The following is a 13,648-nucleotide window of genomic DNA, read 5'->3' as shown; positions in this document are numbered from 1 at the left end:
TTGTTCCAATCTGTGAATAGGACAGTGTCAATGTGACCAACAAAGCCGGGAGCTGGACATTCCTGACACTCTTGTCCCCTGGCTAGCCTTTGATCATTTTTATCTCCCAACCACATGTTTTTGGAAATCACTTTCAGGCAAAGTATATGGACAACATCTATACCCTGAAACTGATCCCTCATCATAGAGTCCTGTTTCCACAGCTCCTCAGACCCTCACTTTTATCTACCACCATTACGAACATTCCACAAGAATGAACATCAAACACAGGAGTGCTTTGTTTTCCTAGTCTGTCCACCCCCACTCCCAGTCACTTTGTGCTTTAATTTGTATATTTTGGAAAACATCATGGGATGACAACGGCAACTCAGCCAAACAATAAAATGACCTAAGAACTGAAAAGACCTTCGGATGGTTCTACGGATCTGGTTACCTGCGGATGTCCACCACAGAAGTGTGGTAGTGCTCTTTGGAAACGCGAGTTTAGGACTCACTTGGAACACTGTCTTGGAAAGGAGACTTGACTTAAGTCTTAGTTCTCTTACCTGGAAATGGGTTAATAAAATCCACCTCACAAAGTTCTTGTAAGCACTAAATGAGATAAAGATTTCAAAGTGCCTACTATACAGTACATGCTCACTAAATACAATCTACTTCAGTCCTTCTGTCCAACTGTCCTGGGACACACAAATCTAAGAGAATTCCAGACAGTGGAAAAGAATAAACTCCCAAGTTTGTCAGTGTGACCTGATCAAAATGGCCCAGATGCTATTTCAGGGTAAAGGTCTGTGGGGTCTCCTAGGCCAGGCTGGAGACAAAAAGGATACTTGATTGAGATCTGTGCCATTTTATTTCCCCCAAAGTAAAGCTGGGTTTGCCCAATTCAGTTCCTTTGTTTACAGCAAGAGAGAAATGAACAGCAGACCCCCAGAAGGCTATGACCAAGAAGACAGACAGGCCTCAGAGCTGTGCCTCGCTGGTACTTCGGGAGGCCCCTCGCTATCCACTTCTGGGCAAGGCGCTCGCTCCGCAGTGTCTTCTAGCAAGTTCCGAGCCCACGCCTAAGCTGCCACCGTCTTTCCAGGGAGAGGTACCCTCTGCCCGGGGACCGGCCCACCTCCCGGAGCGAGCTACGCGGGCCTCGCACGGGCCCCTCACACCCCCGCGCCCACCCGGCTGGGACCCCGCCTGGAGGCCCCGCATCGACCCCTTTCCGCCGGGACGCGGGCGCGCGCCGCTCCTCCGGCCGAGTCCCCCGCTTGCCTGGAGCCGGGACCGCTATTCCCGCCTGGACCGACTCCAGCCGCTCCGCTCAACTCCCATCCGCCCCAGATCCTCCTCTCCCAAAGGCAGAAACACGCACACTCACCCCTGAAAAGCAGTAGTAGGAAGAAGTCGGGCAGCCGGGCGCAGAGCCGGACCGCCGGCCGCCGCCTCAGCGCCATGACGAGGGGAGCTAAGGGGCCGCGGGCTCGCGGCGCAGCTAGGCTTCCCCGCGCGCATGCGCCCTGCCTGCCGGGGCCCCTACTACCCGCCCCTAGTTACCATAGCGACACCTGGCCCGGCACAGCCGTCACCATGGTGACAAAGGAAGCTGAAATCTGGTTGCTACGGATGCAGGGATGCTCTAGACCCGCGCCCATGCGGTCTCATTCAAAGCATTTGATGGGAGGAGGTAAAGAAGTGTGTTCAAGAATGGGGCGGGGTAAATTTCCATAGCTATAAAATGAATCAGGCACTACAAATCGGAGAAGGAACACTCAATTAAAACTTGGAAATGAAGTGTTTTCTCACAAATAAAGATGCAATCTAATTGTCTTTGAAGCATTATTGCCTGCACCTCTTTTGAGGCCCTGATTCCAAATGTGATGGAAGGAAAAAGCACTGAAATCTACTTAAAACACAAGCAAGACAAACACACACACACACACACACACACACACACACACACACATAAGCAAGACATATATTATGTAGCATATAAAAGTGATTCTAAAATAAACGTAATCCATAGTTTCTGTGGTAGATCAAAAACATGATGATAGGGGCGCCTGGGTGGCTCAGTCCTTAAGCGTCTGCCTCCGGCTCAGGTCATGATCCCGGGGTCCTTGGATGGAGCCCCGCATCGGGCTTCCTGCTCAGCGGGAAGCCTGCTTCTCCCTCTCCCACTCCCCCTGCTTGTGTTCCCTCTCTTGCTGTGTCTCTCTCTGTCAAACAAATAAATAAAATCTTTTAAAAAACCACATGATGTTATATCCATAGTTTCTTGGAGAAAAGCAGGATAATTCTTTGCTCTGATTTCTGAATATTGGAAAATGGTAAGGCCAGGGTAGAAAATGGAGCAGAATCTTATGAGGACAAGGAGATAAGATGAAGGATAAAATGCACTGGAAATTGGACCAAAGGATGGAGGAAGTTTTGTGTGTCATTTAATACTGTGAAAATTCTTGAAATAGTTTGTATTATATCTAATATAGAAAATGCATCCTTAATGCTCCAGAAAAAACTTAAAAACAGAATTTTGAATATAATTATTAGTATAATATGCCAGAGTTTCCAACAACTAATATTTTTTTAATGTTTAACTTAAGGACTTCATTTTTCACACAGTCTCCCTACATTTTTTTAGTATTTTTAGTTTTTACAAAGTAGAACAGTGTGTGTGTATAATTTCCATATATACTGAATTATGAATGCCAAGAAACATGAAATAGATTGAGGTTGTTGCCAAGGATATGCTTCAACTGCCATCACTTTATGATCTTCTTTATAAATCTTTATAATTGCTCAAAACTTTGCAAGTGTGAATTAATTACATTCTCAAAATCTCATAAAGACAGAAAAAAATTTAAAAATAACTCAACAACCTGCTATGATTTTATTTGTCTTTCCTTTCTTAAACCTTCTTTCTGTTCCAGTTCACCATATTCCAGTCACAAGTAAAAGTATCTGAAAATTATATTAGAGTGGCAGCCTTTCTCCCTTCATCAAACACAACTTACAGCAATTAAAAAGAGGAAAATTCTTCTTAGGCCCACTGACTTTTTTCCTTTTGCTTTCTCTTTTCTTTATCATTCCCTTTAGTTCCTGGATATATAGCCAGGCATATTTGCCTAAATGAAGGAATCATTTTGGTTACCTGAGAAATATGAAGTGTCCAACTATGGATGGAGTAGTTTTCAAAAACTAGTGCCTCTTTTCTCCTGCTGTATTTCCTGTGTTTGCACTGTGATATGATTATATTAAATGGTCTTCTCTGTTAGGGAATCTTTTCAAACTCAGAACAAGACCAGAGAGAAAGGCTCCATGAATATTCTATATGGAACAGAGGTTCCTATGAGAGCAGATGCAGGTGCTTCACTGTAAAACATTGGTTTTCCTCCACAGATGGAGTCTGCATGTTATGGCCGGTGGTTGAGACACAATCCTGGAATGGAGCCTAACTAGTGATGCACTAGGACAGGGTAGGATGTACTTGACTGTGAAATGATCTGCTTCTCCATATGATTTAATTGTTCCCAGGAGACCTCTGGCCCTGTTCGGAAGGGAACCAGAGTTTTTGAAGCATTCAGTGAGTGGGGCTGTGGAATCTATGCTTCTATCACCACATTATCCAACTGAATATGCTTATTTCTAATGTGTGATTTACTAAGGAGAGATACATTTTTTAGAAGCACTCAGGGAACTAAATACACATGTGCTAAACTTGAACAAAAGCATTTGCAAAGTGTAAATCAAGTAGCAAAGAGTAGGGTTTTCCTGTGAGAGTCACCCCTGAACATAAAGGAGAGGTCCTGGAAGCAGCAATTACAGAAGGGGAAATATAAGCTCTGGAGTCTAATGGACAATGATTCAAGTTCTTGGTTTTTGTAAACTTGAGAAAGTTATTTAATTTCCCTAAGCCTTGGGTTCTTTGTCTGTAAAACAGGGATAACAATACCCACCTGAAGTGGTCATTGTGAGGATTGTGTGAAATAAAGGTCTGGAACATACTAGGTGCTCAATAGATGTTTGTGGTCTGTGCCCCTTCCCTTTCCTACTCTTTTGGCTCAGATTGGGCCAAATGATACAATATTCCTGGAGAGTCTTAATAAAGAAAAGGACCTTCAGCCTGTAGATGGGTTAGAGAGAATGAGAAGCAAAGAGGAAGTTTTACATCAATGTGTGTTTGTTCTCTTGGTGTGATCATATTCTTAGAAAGTAACATGACTAGGGCTTCTGTTCCTTCAGTATGCCATGATCCACCTGAACAATCACCTGAAGTCAACCCTCACAGCAAGAGAGAAGTGAGATCCATTGACTGAGGGAGGTCTCTGACCCTAGATTCATTCTGTAAAAGCATTCCTCTTCAGGGCTTAGCAAAGATTCTGTTCCTCCATCTCGTCTCCATTCAGGTTTCCTCTTCCTTGAAATATTTCCAACTCTGTTCTCTCACATTTTCTCCCAACTATCAGGCCCTGCTCCTTCTCTTCAAAATATCTCTTCAAGTTCATTTAAATAGGAGGATTTCTACCCCTCCCCCCAATCTAAGGAAACAATAGGAAGGAAAACCTCCATCCCCTCTAACTAGATGTGCTGCTCATGCTATATAAGGAAGGAAAGTTGTGCAGTTCAGTTTATTTGCATGGTCCTCTCCTTCATAGTGGTTCAGTTGAGGAAGGTGATATAAATGCCAATGTTTTGGCTTAAAGTGTCTTCCTAGAGAGAAACCTTTATAAGCAGCTGTTTAGCAGCCCTTCCATATTTCACCAAAAGGAGGTTGGTGTTCATGTGCTAGAGTGTGTTATTGTGTGTTTGTGCGTGGTGGTATTTAAATAAGTATATCATACATGTCATGAGTGAAAGACTCACTCACTTCCACTAGGGGAGGAGTTGGAGGGTTCCGTCACCATCGGTCAGGATCTTTACTCACCGGTGCACCTGGAAATGCAACACAACAACCAAGACTGAATGGACAATTTCATGACCACAACAGAGCCCTGACACAGGATTTGCTGCTCTGAGGCTGAAGGCTCTAAGAACTGTGAATCCCAAGTTCCCCTGTTAAGGAGTCTGCCTCAGTTCCTTCTCTGAGGAAGTGGAGAATCAGGATTTGCCTGGATGCTCCCTCCAGACACCAGGGAAAAGGTGTTAGGGACAGTGAGCAAACAACACTCTCCAGACCACCTTCAGGAAGGGCACGTGTGATGAAATAAAACAAACAAGCTCTTTCCTCTACTTGACTTGATGAATATTTCCACTGGTCAGCGGGGGAAGATGGGAAATGTTTCCTCATCTGTGCTTCAGGACTGGAGACACGAATGAGCACAACGGACACATATGCTATTGGGACTATCTTGGAGCCAGGCTAAAGAGCAGATTCAGGGGCAGGGGTGGGGCAGCTCCTAAGAGTGGGCAGACAGCGTATCTGCAGCTCTGTAGCTCAAGTTGTGTGCCTCTGGGATGCTCCAAATACTTTGTTTACAGATTGGAGATATTTTTATCCCAACTTCCAATTAGAGGTAATTTTCTCTTCATACAAATTGTACCATCGAGTGTTTACTTCCTGGGAGCACCAGAGACCAGGGCCTCTGCTATCTCCCTCTTGCGCTGCAGGGAATCTTGCACTTCCTTCGGAGTCCCTTCCAGGGTCAATTCCCTACTGTACAGTTTGGGGACGAGGCAAGTGCTTCCTGATAGCCTTGGGCCCAGGGGTTTGGCCTGGTAACTTGTACTGCTCATTTCTTTCCAGGGATGAAAGGATACTTTTTGTGGTTGCCATTGCAGAGTTTCTGGATATCCTGTTCTAGGACTGGAAATAGTGGGTATTTGATTCTATTTCCCAGATCTGTAATGCGATGAGGATTATACCACAAGCCTTTTTTCCCCTAGATATTATTCACTACCATGCCTCTTAAGCAAATGGATAAGGGCTCTGGAAAGGACTCTGAATTTTCTCTTTAATCCCAGAGAATTGTATTCCCACAAAATTTAGGATTGGGAGGAGTGGATGTGTTTGGTCCTCTGTGATGATATCAGGTCTTCAAATACTCAATAGCACAGCAGAGATTTACTGCAGTTGGGAGGCTACTCTAGCCCTACAAAGGACAGAGGACCATCCCCTGAGAATGTCTACACTCTGCACCCTTTACACTCTGAGGTCTTGCCTTATTCCTGTCAATTTCCAGGCAGTATTTCATATTCTGGCCAAGCCTTGTTCCCTAGAATTACACTGCCCAGTGTAGTCCATGCCTAGACTAGCAGCTGCCCAAGACAGACTCTGGAAGTACTGGGAAGCTCTGCTAAGCATTTAGATCCTCCTTGTGCAGTGCCCCCAACATCAATGGTCACCCCACTGCCACCAACCTAGAGCAAGCTGCATCAGTTTTCATTTAGATTGTGAAAATGATCTGTAGGCACCTGCCTGTATCTTCTGTTTCTAGACTTTTTTTTTCAAAATTGTGAGTAGTACAGGGCCTGGAACATTGGTAAATGCTCAACAAATATCTGTGGAATGAATGTCAATGAGACTCCTGCATCCTACCAAACCAACATCAGCTCATGTTGTTCTGCTTAAAATTCTTAAGTGGCTCCATATTATCTTCAGAATCCAGTTACAATCCCTTCTATAACTAAAAAAGTCATGGCTGAAATAAATAAGTCCTTTGGTCATGAGCAACAAGACAACTTCTCAAATTACATCCTCATCTATGTTCTCGAATCTAGTTACATGGAGTCATTTGAACTTCTTATGACTTGCCATGCTCTCTTGAACTCCTGCAATTACCCATGTGGTCCTTTTGGCCTGCATCACCTCTCCTCCAGCCCACTCGGTTTTCTAGCTGTATCATGTATTTGAGGAACCACTCTAAGCATCACATCTTCATGGGAGAACTTCTTGACCCCATTGTTCCTCCAAGATGATTGAGGTGGCCCTCCTCTGTCCTTCCATAATACACTATGTATTCATATATTTTACACTTCATCACACTGTATTCTAATGCCATATTTTCCCTGTAGTTGTTTTCAGACTTCTAGAGTTTAATAGGTTTCAACCTTCCTTCTTTTCTAACATATGCCTTTGAGACTTTAATTTCATTCTAAATACTTCATTAGCTGCATCCCCCAAAGTATGCTATATATTGTCTTCATTATCACTCAGTTCCAAGTATTTTCTAACTTCCTATATGATTTCTACTTGACCATTCATCATTTAGAAGTTTGCTTTATTAATTTCCCAATATCTGGGGGCTGGGGCCACGTGGTCATGACTGCCTTCTAGTTTTATTGCATTGTGGCCAGAGAATAAGGTCTGTGTGAAATCAGTGCTTCATATTCTTTGAGACTGACTTTGCAGCTTAGTGAGGGCTAGTTGTTTTAAATGCTTCCTGCATGCTTAAAAAAAAATGTATTCTCTAATGGTTAGGTATAGAGTTTTAAATATATATATCCAGGGATGCCTGGGTGGCTCAGTCGGTTAAGCATCTGCCTTTGGCTCAGGTCATGATCCTGGGGTCCTGGAATGGAGTCCCGAGTTGGGCTCCTTGCTCAGTGGGGAGCCTGCTTCTCCCTCTCCTGCTCCCCCTGCTTGTGCTCTCTCTCTCTCTGATAAATAAATAAATAAAATCTTTTTAAAAACAAACAAACAAATAAATAAATAAATCCAATCAGTTGAATTTTATTGTGCTACTCGAAACTTCAGTATCTTTGCCTTTTAAAATAAATTAGCAAACAATTTCTGGGAACTTTTTGTTAAATACCACACTATGATTATGGATTTCTCATCATTTCATTATAATTCTGTCAAAATGCTTTTTAGTGTTAACTACATGGTGTACAGGCTCAGGAGCGTTGTACCATTCTCATGACACCATGAAGCACACATGTGGCTCTCACCCTCTCCCTGCCTCTTCTCCTCTCCCTCTCCCTCTGGCTCAACCAGAAAAGTGCTACCTTTGCCTGCCTCAGGACAGCTTCTTTGTTCTCAAGCTCACTGGAGCCTTAGTTGCTCTCCCAAATAAGCCTAGCAAACATTTTCTTCCAAATAAACACAGTCTTTTCCATGAATAAAATCATTAACAGTAAGTTTACAAGCCCCAGGAGGAAATAACTTACCACAGGCAGAGTCAGCACACATAACAAGTGGGAGAATCAACACCTCCAAATCTTGAGACAATAAAATAATCCAAAAGAGATAATAAAATAAGTAGGCTTACAAAATTTAGAGGGAAAATGGACTAGACAACACAGAGAAATAAAAGGGTATTGGAAAAGAATAAGCAGATGAGAAAAAGAACCACACAGAATTTCTAAAAAAATGAAATATTTAGGGAAGAAAAAATAACTTCAGTGGGTGAATTAATAGTTGACTGAAAAAAAATAGTGAAATGAAAGATTGATCTTAGGAAATTACTGAGGATGAGGCACCAAGAGATAAAGACATGAAAATATGAAAAAGATGTTAAGAGATGTGCAAAACAGAATGAAAGTTGTGTAGGAATGAAGTGATAACAAGGAAAAGGCAGTCATTGAAGAGGTAATGGCTCAGAACATTTTAGAATTGATGAAGGTCATAAATCCTTAGTTTGAAGAATCTATCCCAAACATAACACCCCAGGATAAAGAAAGATCTCATTTTGTTGAGTCACCCCTAGCCAAACGACAAAGTGAAATGTTAGAACCCGAAACTAAAAGAAAAATCTCAATCTGAGGGGGAGATGAACCATGAGAGACTATGGACTCTGAAAAACAAACTGATGGTTCTAGAGGGGAGGGGGGTGGGGGGATGGGCTGGTGATGGGTATTAAAGAGGGCACGTACTGCATGGAGCACTGGGTGTTATACGCAAACAATGAATCATGGAACACTACATCAAAAACTAATGATGTAATGTATGGTGATTAACATAACATAATAATAAAAATAAAGAAAGAAAGAAAGAAAGAAAAGAAAAATCTCAATGCTAGTTATGTTGAAAAGGTAGGCTATTTAAAAGGAAAAAACAATAGTGATCATAGAGGCTGGAACAAAATGGAATCATTGCTTCAAAGTGCTGAGGGAAATGGGAAGTTAGTCTAGGATTCTATACCCAGCTCAATTATAAAGCTGAGCAAATCTTTAATCGCAAAGCACTCATTGGGGCTCACAGTATATCTTGCTCTATCTAGGCCACTGTCAGAAATTCATCTTTTTCCTGTTCCTTTATTTTCTTCCCCTACCCTCTCCCATCCCCCCTCTTCTCTTTTCCTTCCTTTTCTTTTTTCCCTTTTCCTTTCTTTTTTTGTTACCTATGGAACAAATCAGCCACCATCTTCCACATAAAGGCTGGACTGAGAGCAAGGACCCCCAGACTTAGCTATTGAGTCCTCCTCGTTTAATTCCTTTCAGTTCTCTAGGATTTATTTTCCCAATTTTTTTTCACGGGAATTATGTATCTTCTGTCCCTCACAGGGTTTCTGTGATTATTTAAATGAAACAGCAGATACAAAAGCATTTTGGAAGAAGGAAAAGCAAATGGTACACATGCAGAGGATTAGTATTCTCTTCAAGGAGGTAGAGAAAGTTTTCCAGCCACTTTGTCCTCCCCTTTTCCTCTTGGCTAGCTGGATAATCTCATGTTGGAGTCTCTCCTGCAGCCAGCATAGATGGCTGGCCCCGCCAGTGCCTGAGATGCTAGGCTGGGTGAAACCTCCTCCCTGAATCCAAAAGGCAGCCTAGTTCCCTAGGCAGGGGCTGAAAAGTATTAACTGTGGCAAGAAGTATTAGCCATATGCCACTTAATTCCTGTTAATCAGGATTGAGGGGAGCTTGTGCTTGTAAGTTACAGATGAGCCAGCCGTCATCCGGAGGCCCCGCTGGGCTGGTGCTCAGACAGGCACCGTGGGCACAGCGCAGCAGTACTCTCAGACCCCAGCTGAGCCAGTCCCACCCTTCCACATTTCCTTTGCCTTCAAGGTCTTGCCTTATCCTTTTTCTCCCCAATCACTTCTTAGATTTGATTCCCTTTCCTCTCATTTATTATTATTCCTACTCTTCCACTTCTAAGTTAACATTCATCGTTTATATTCCTTTGTTCCTGTTTTCTCTGACTTACTCCTTTGTCTTCTTTGAAAAATTCACCGGAGTAAATTTGAATATTATTTGGTTTTATTAAGCGATTCACAAATCAGGCAGCATCCCATCCAGCAAGTAGAGAGATGCTCCAAGGATTTGTACAAAATGGAAGGTTTTTATAGGAAGGAGGGTGGAGTAAGAAGTTATTAGCAAAAGAAAAGAAAGGTTTATTCCAGCCTGGGACATCTTTTTTGTGAAGAAGGGAATGACAGGGTTTTTATTGTGCAGATTACCTTACCAGTGCTGATCAGGAAATTTCAGATCAACTGTTAAAAGGTCACATTCCAGGGTCACCTGGGTGGCTCAGTTGGTTGAGCGGCTGCCTTTGGCTCAGGTCATGATCCTGGAGTCCTAGGATCAAGCCCCCCATCGGGCTCCCTGCTGAACGGAGAGTCTGCTTCTCCCTTTCCTATCTCTCCCTCTGCCCCCCTTCTCGTGCTCACACTCTCTCTCTCTCTCTCTCTCAAATAAATAAATAAAATATTTAAAATAAAAGGTCACATTCCTGGGAGAGGTTGAAACTGTAATTAAGTCTTGGTTTGCTGTTGTAAGGGCAAATGGCTCTATTTTGGGTTTGTTTCTTTCTTAATAATTGCCCTCTTTTGATCAGATTCTCAGCCTGAAAGGTGTGATAAAAAATTAAGGCACTAGCGCCGCTCTGTAGTTATCATGGTTTTTCACTGTTCCTCTGTGATATTCACAGGTCATGATGTTTTTCCTTAATCACTGTGATACTCTCAGATCACAACTCCAGGCTCACAATCCTTAAGTCAGTCATGCTCTTCACTTCTCCTCCAACGTTCCAGTCTTGGGGAGATCATCCACTTGGTAGTTAGTAGCTGTGAACACGCATTTAAAGCCTTTGAGAATATGCAGCACACCAGGGAGATTATAGGCAGGATAATTCCCAATGTTTGGAGTGTACTTTGAAGCCATTGTCCCCAAAGCCCAAAGCAATCAAAATCACGTAAGTAAAAAAACCAAAAAAACACACACAAAAAATCAAGTAAAAGGAAGATCTTGTTAAAGGAGTCACCCCTTCAAGCCAAGTGGCTTGCTCGGTGATCTTATGTAACTGAGTTTCAACCTCTTCAGAAGTGTTGATTGAGGTGCAGCATGTGGCCATAGCACAGGTTCCAACTTGCTCAGCTAAAAGATAATCAGGAGCTACCCTATTATCCAGAACAACTTTGGCCAGAGAGTCTAAGGAACATTGTTGGGCCACTATTGCTTCGGCTACAGATTCTCCCATAACTTTAAGAATTAAGGAGAAGTTCCTGACCAAAGACTCATTTACATTTATCTCTAGCCAGGGAAGGAAGAACCTGCCAAAAGGAGTGAATCCTGAATCATGAAAGCCTCCTGGCAGGTCTTTTCTAAATTGACAATGTAAATTCAGAGGTCTTTATCAATGCGATGTCTTATTTGTTTTTTGAAAAGTTGGGGACATGTTTAGATTTTCTGCTAGCCTGAAATAAAAGGTTGTTCGGATTCCAGAGTTTACATCCCTTAACAATGGCTTGGGAGATACAGATGAGGACATTATTTTCCACGCCAGTGTCAGAGTAAAGAAAAGGGAAAGAAAGGGATGCCTGTGTGGCTCAGTTGGTTAAGTCCCTGCCTTTGGCTCAGGTCATGATCTCAGGGTCCTGGGATCGAGTCCCATGTCGGGTTCCCCCTTACAGAGGAGTCTGCTTCTCCCTCTTCCTCTCCGTTTGCCCCAACCCCACTCATGCTCTCTCTCTCAAATAACTAACTAACTAAATAAATAAAAATAAAATCTTAAAAAAAAAAGAAAGAAAAGGGAAAGGAGAAAGGGTTTTAGGCTTAAAGTATGAAGTCTTGATTTATCATCTTGGTTGAAAGCAGTTTGCCTCAATGTCAACTATTTCTCTTCCTTTTCAATTTGATTCAGAGATCTCCAGTGTCTGCACAGAATCAGCTGTTAGGTAAAGCCTTCTTTAGCTGTGAGATGTGTACCCAAGGCTTAATACCTTCTAGTTTTGCAGCAATGACAGTGGTCAGTGATGTGGGAAACAAAGGCAGAAAAAAAATTATTAAATTTCCTTACTACCTACAGCCCATTGACAAGTCCTTGAGATAGGCAGAATGACGTTCCTCTAGGGACTCAACTGCCTCAATGTTAATACTTTGCTAAGTGCAGAAGACAATCCTAGCCATCCCTACTTCCCCCTCCCCAGGGATCCTGTAAGTCTACTTTAACATATAAAAATTCCTTTAGAAATTTCCTTTATCTCTAAACCCCCCAAGATACTTGTTGGTAATCATCCCCCAAGCATATGGCCCACTGATATACATCTGAAGGGTCTCATGACTAAGGTTTATTAGACAGTAATAAATGACCTTTTCCCAACAATAGCTAGCCCCCTTAAGGTCCTGGAAACCTTGCTTCCAAAATTCCTTAGAGATGTACGCTATCCCTAACCCCCTCCCAACTTGAAAGTCTATAATGGGCCACTCCTCATGACCCCGGTGCAACTCCTTCTGCTCACGGGTCCTGTCCCCATGCTTTAATAAAATCACCTTTTTGCACTAAAGACGTCTCAAGAATTCTTTCTTGGCTGTCAGCTTCGAACCCTAACATTCTTTCCTACATCAGTCAGGGGCACTTGGTAAGGTTTCTCCCAATGGGGCTTGTAGGCTGTCTTCTCTGATAATGTTTCCAGAAAACCCAATCACCAGGCTCTAGACTGTGACTAGTAGAATCCTTTGAATTGGGATCTGGGAAGCCTTCTTTAGCCTGTTGATGCCAGACTTGAGCATCAGACATTAGAGCTTCCAGTAGTAGCTGGCTGTACCAGCATGAGACAAGTGATCAGCAGAAGGCAGTATACCAATAGATATTGGTCTGCCAGTGACTGCCTCATGTGGAGTGAGTTTATGTTTCCCAGAGGGGGTATTGCACATAGTCGGTAAGACCAAAGTTAACACCTTGAGCCAGGGAAGTCCGGTAGTTTCCACAGGCTTAAAAATTTTAAATTTGAGCATCCCATTAGCTCTCTCAACCTTGCCTGATGGCTGAGAGTGATAGGGACAGTGATAATTCCAAAGAGTTTGCAAGGCTTTCATTAAGGCTTGTATGATTTACCCAGTGAAGTGGGTGTCTTGATCACTGGAGATCATGTAAGGTATACCCCAAGTGGGAAACACATTTTCTAACAGTTTCTTTGTCACTGCGGGGGCATCAGCCTTGTGGCAGGGGAAAGCTTCAACACACATGGAAAAGACACACATATAATGACAAGAACATATTGATAACCTATATCTGGTGGCAGTTGAATGAAATTTCACTGCAGGTGTTCAAAGGATCCAGAGGGAAGACTCTGGGGACAAAAATGATTTTTCCAAGATGATGGACTTAACTGGTTAGACTGCTGCGAGACTGTTTTTGCAATTTTGTAGAAGTGTCCCCACCAATGTCAATTCATAATTTGAGTCATCTTAAATGCAAAGGTGAGTGAACGAATGCAAAAATCAAACAATTGGATTTGACAGGGAGCGAAAAAGAACCAAGCAGCCATCTTGGGTTTACCAT

General features: G+C 42.8%; 1 protein-coding gene across 5 annotated transcripts in view; it reads right to left on the bottom strand.

Moving 5' to 3' along the window:
- Nucleotides 1-13,648, bottom strand: part of JAM3 (junctional adhesion molecule 3) — a 172,780-nt gene that overhangs the window by 141,904 nt on the left and 17,228 nt on the right. For 3 of the 5 annotated variants that reach the window (XM_032426362.1, XM_032426363.1, XM_032426361.1), the window contains one exon: nucleotides 4,856-4,920. In XM_032426362.1, the coding sequence (XP_032282253.1) occupies nucleotides 4,856-4,892 (37 nt within the window). In that variant the 5' untranslated portion in view covers nucleotides 4,893-4,920. Of the gene's footprint in view, nucleotides 1-1,369; nucleotides 1,971-4,855; nucleotides 4,921-13,648 lie in introns of those variants that run through there. The other 2 variants (XM_032426360.1, XM_032426365.1) reach the window with 2 other exon arrangements.

Source organism: Phoca vitulina, unplaced genomic scaffold, assembly GCF_004348235.1.
Source record: "Phoca vitulina isolate PV1807 unplaced genomic scaffold, GSC_HSeal_1.0 scaffold34, whole genome shotgun sequence".
Taxonomy (NCBI): domain Eukaryota; kingdom Metazoa; phylum Chordata; class Mammalia; order Carnivora; family Phocidae; genus Phoca; species Phoca vitulina.
The sequence above is the reverse complement of the archived record's forward strand: the minus strand, read 5'-3'. Positions and strand labels throughout refer to the sequence as shown.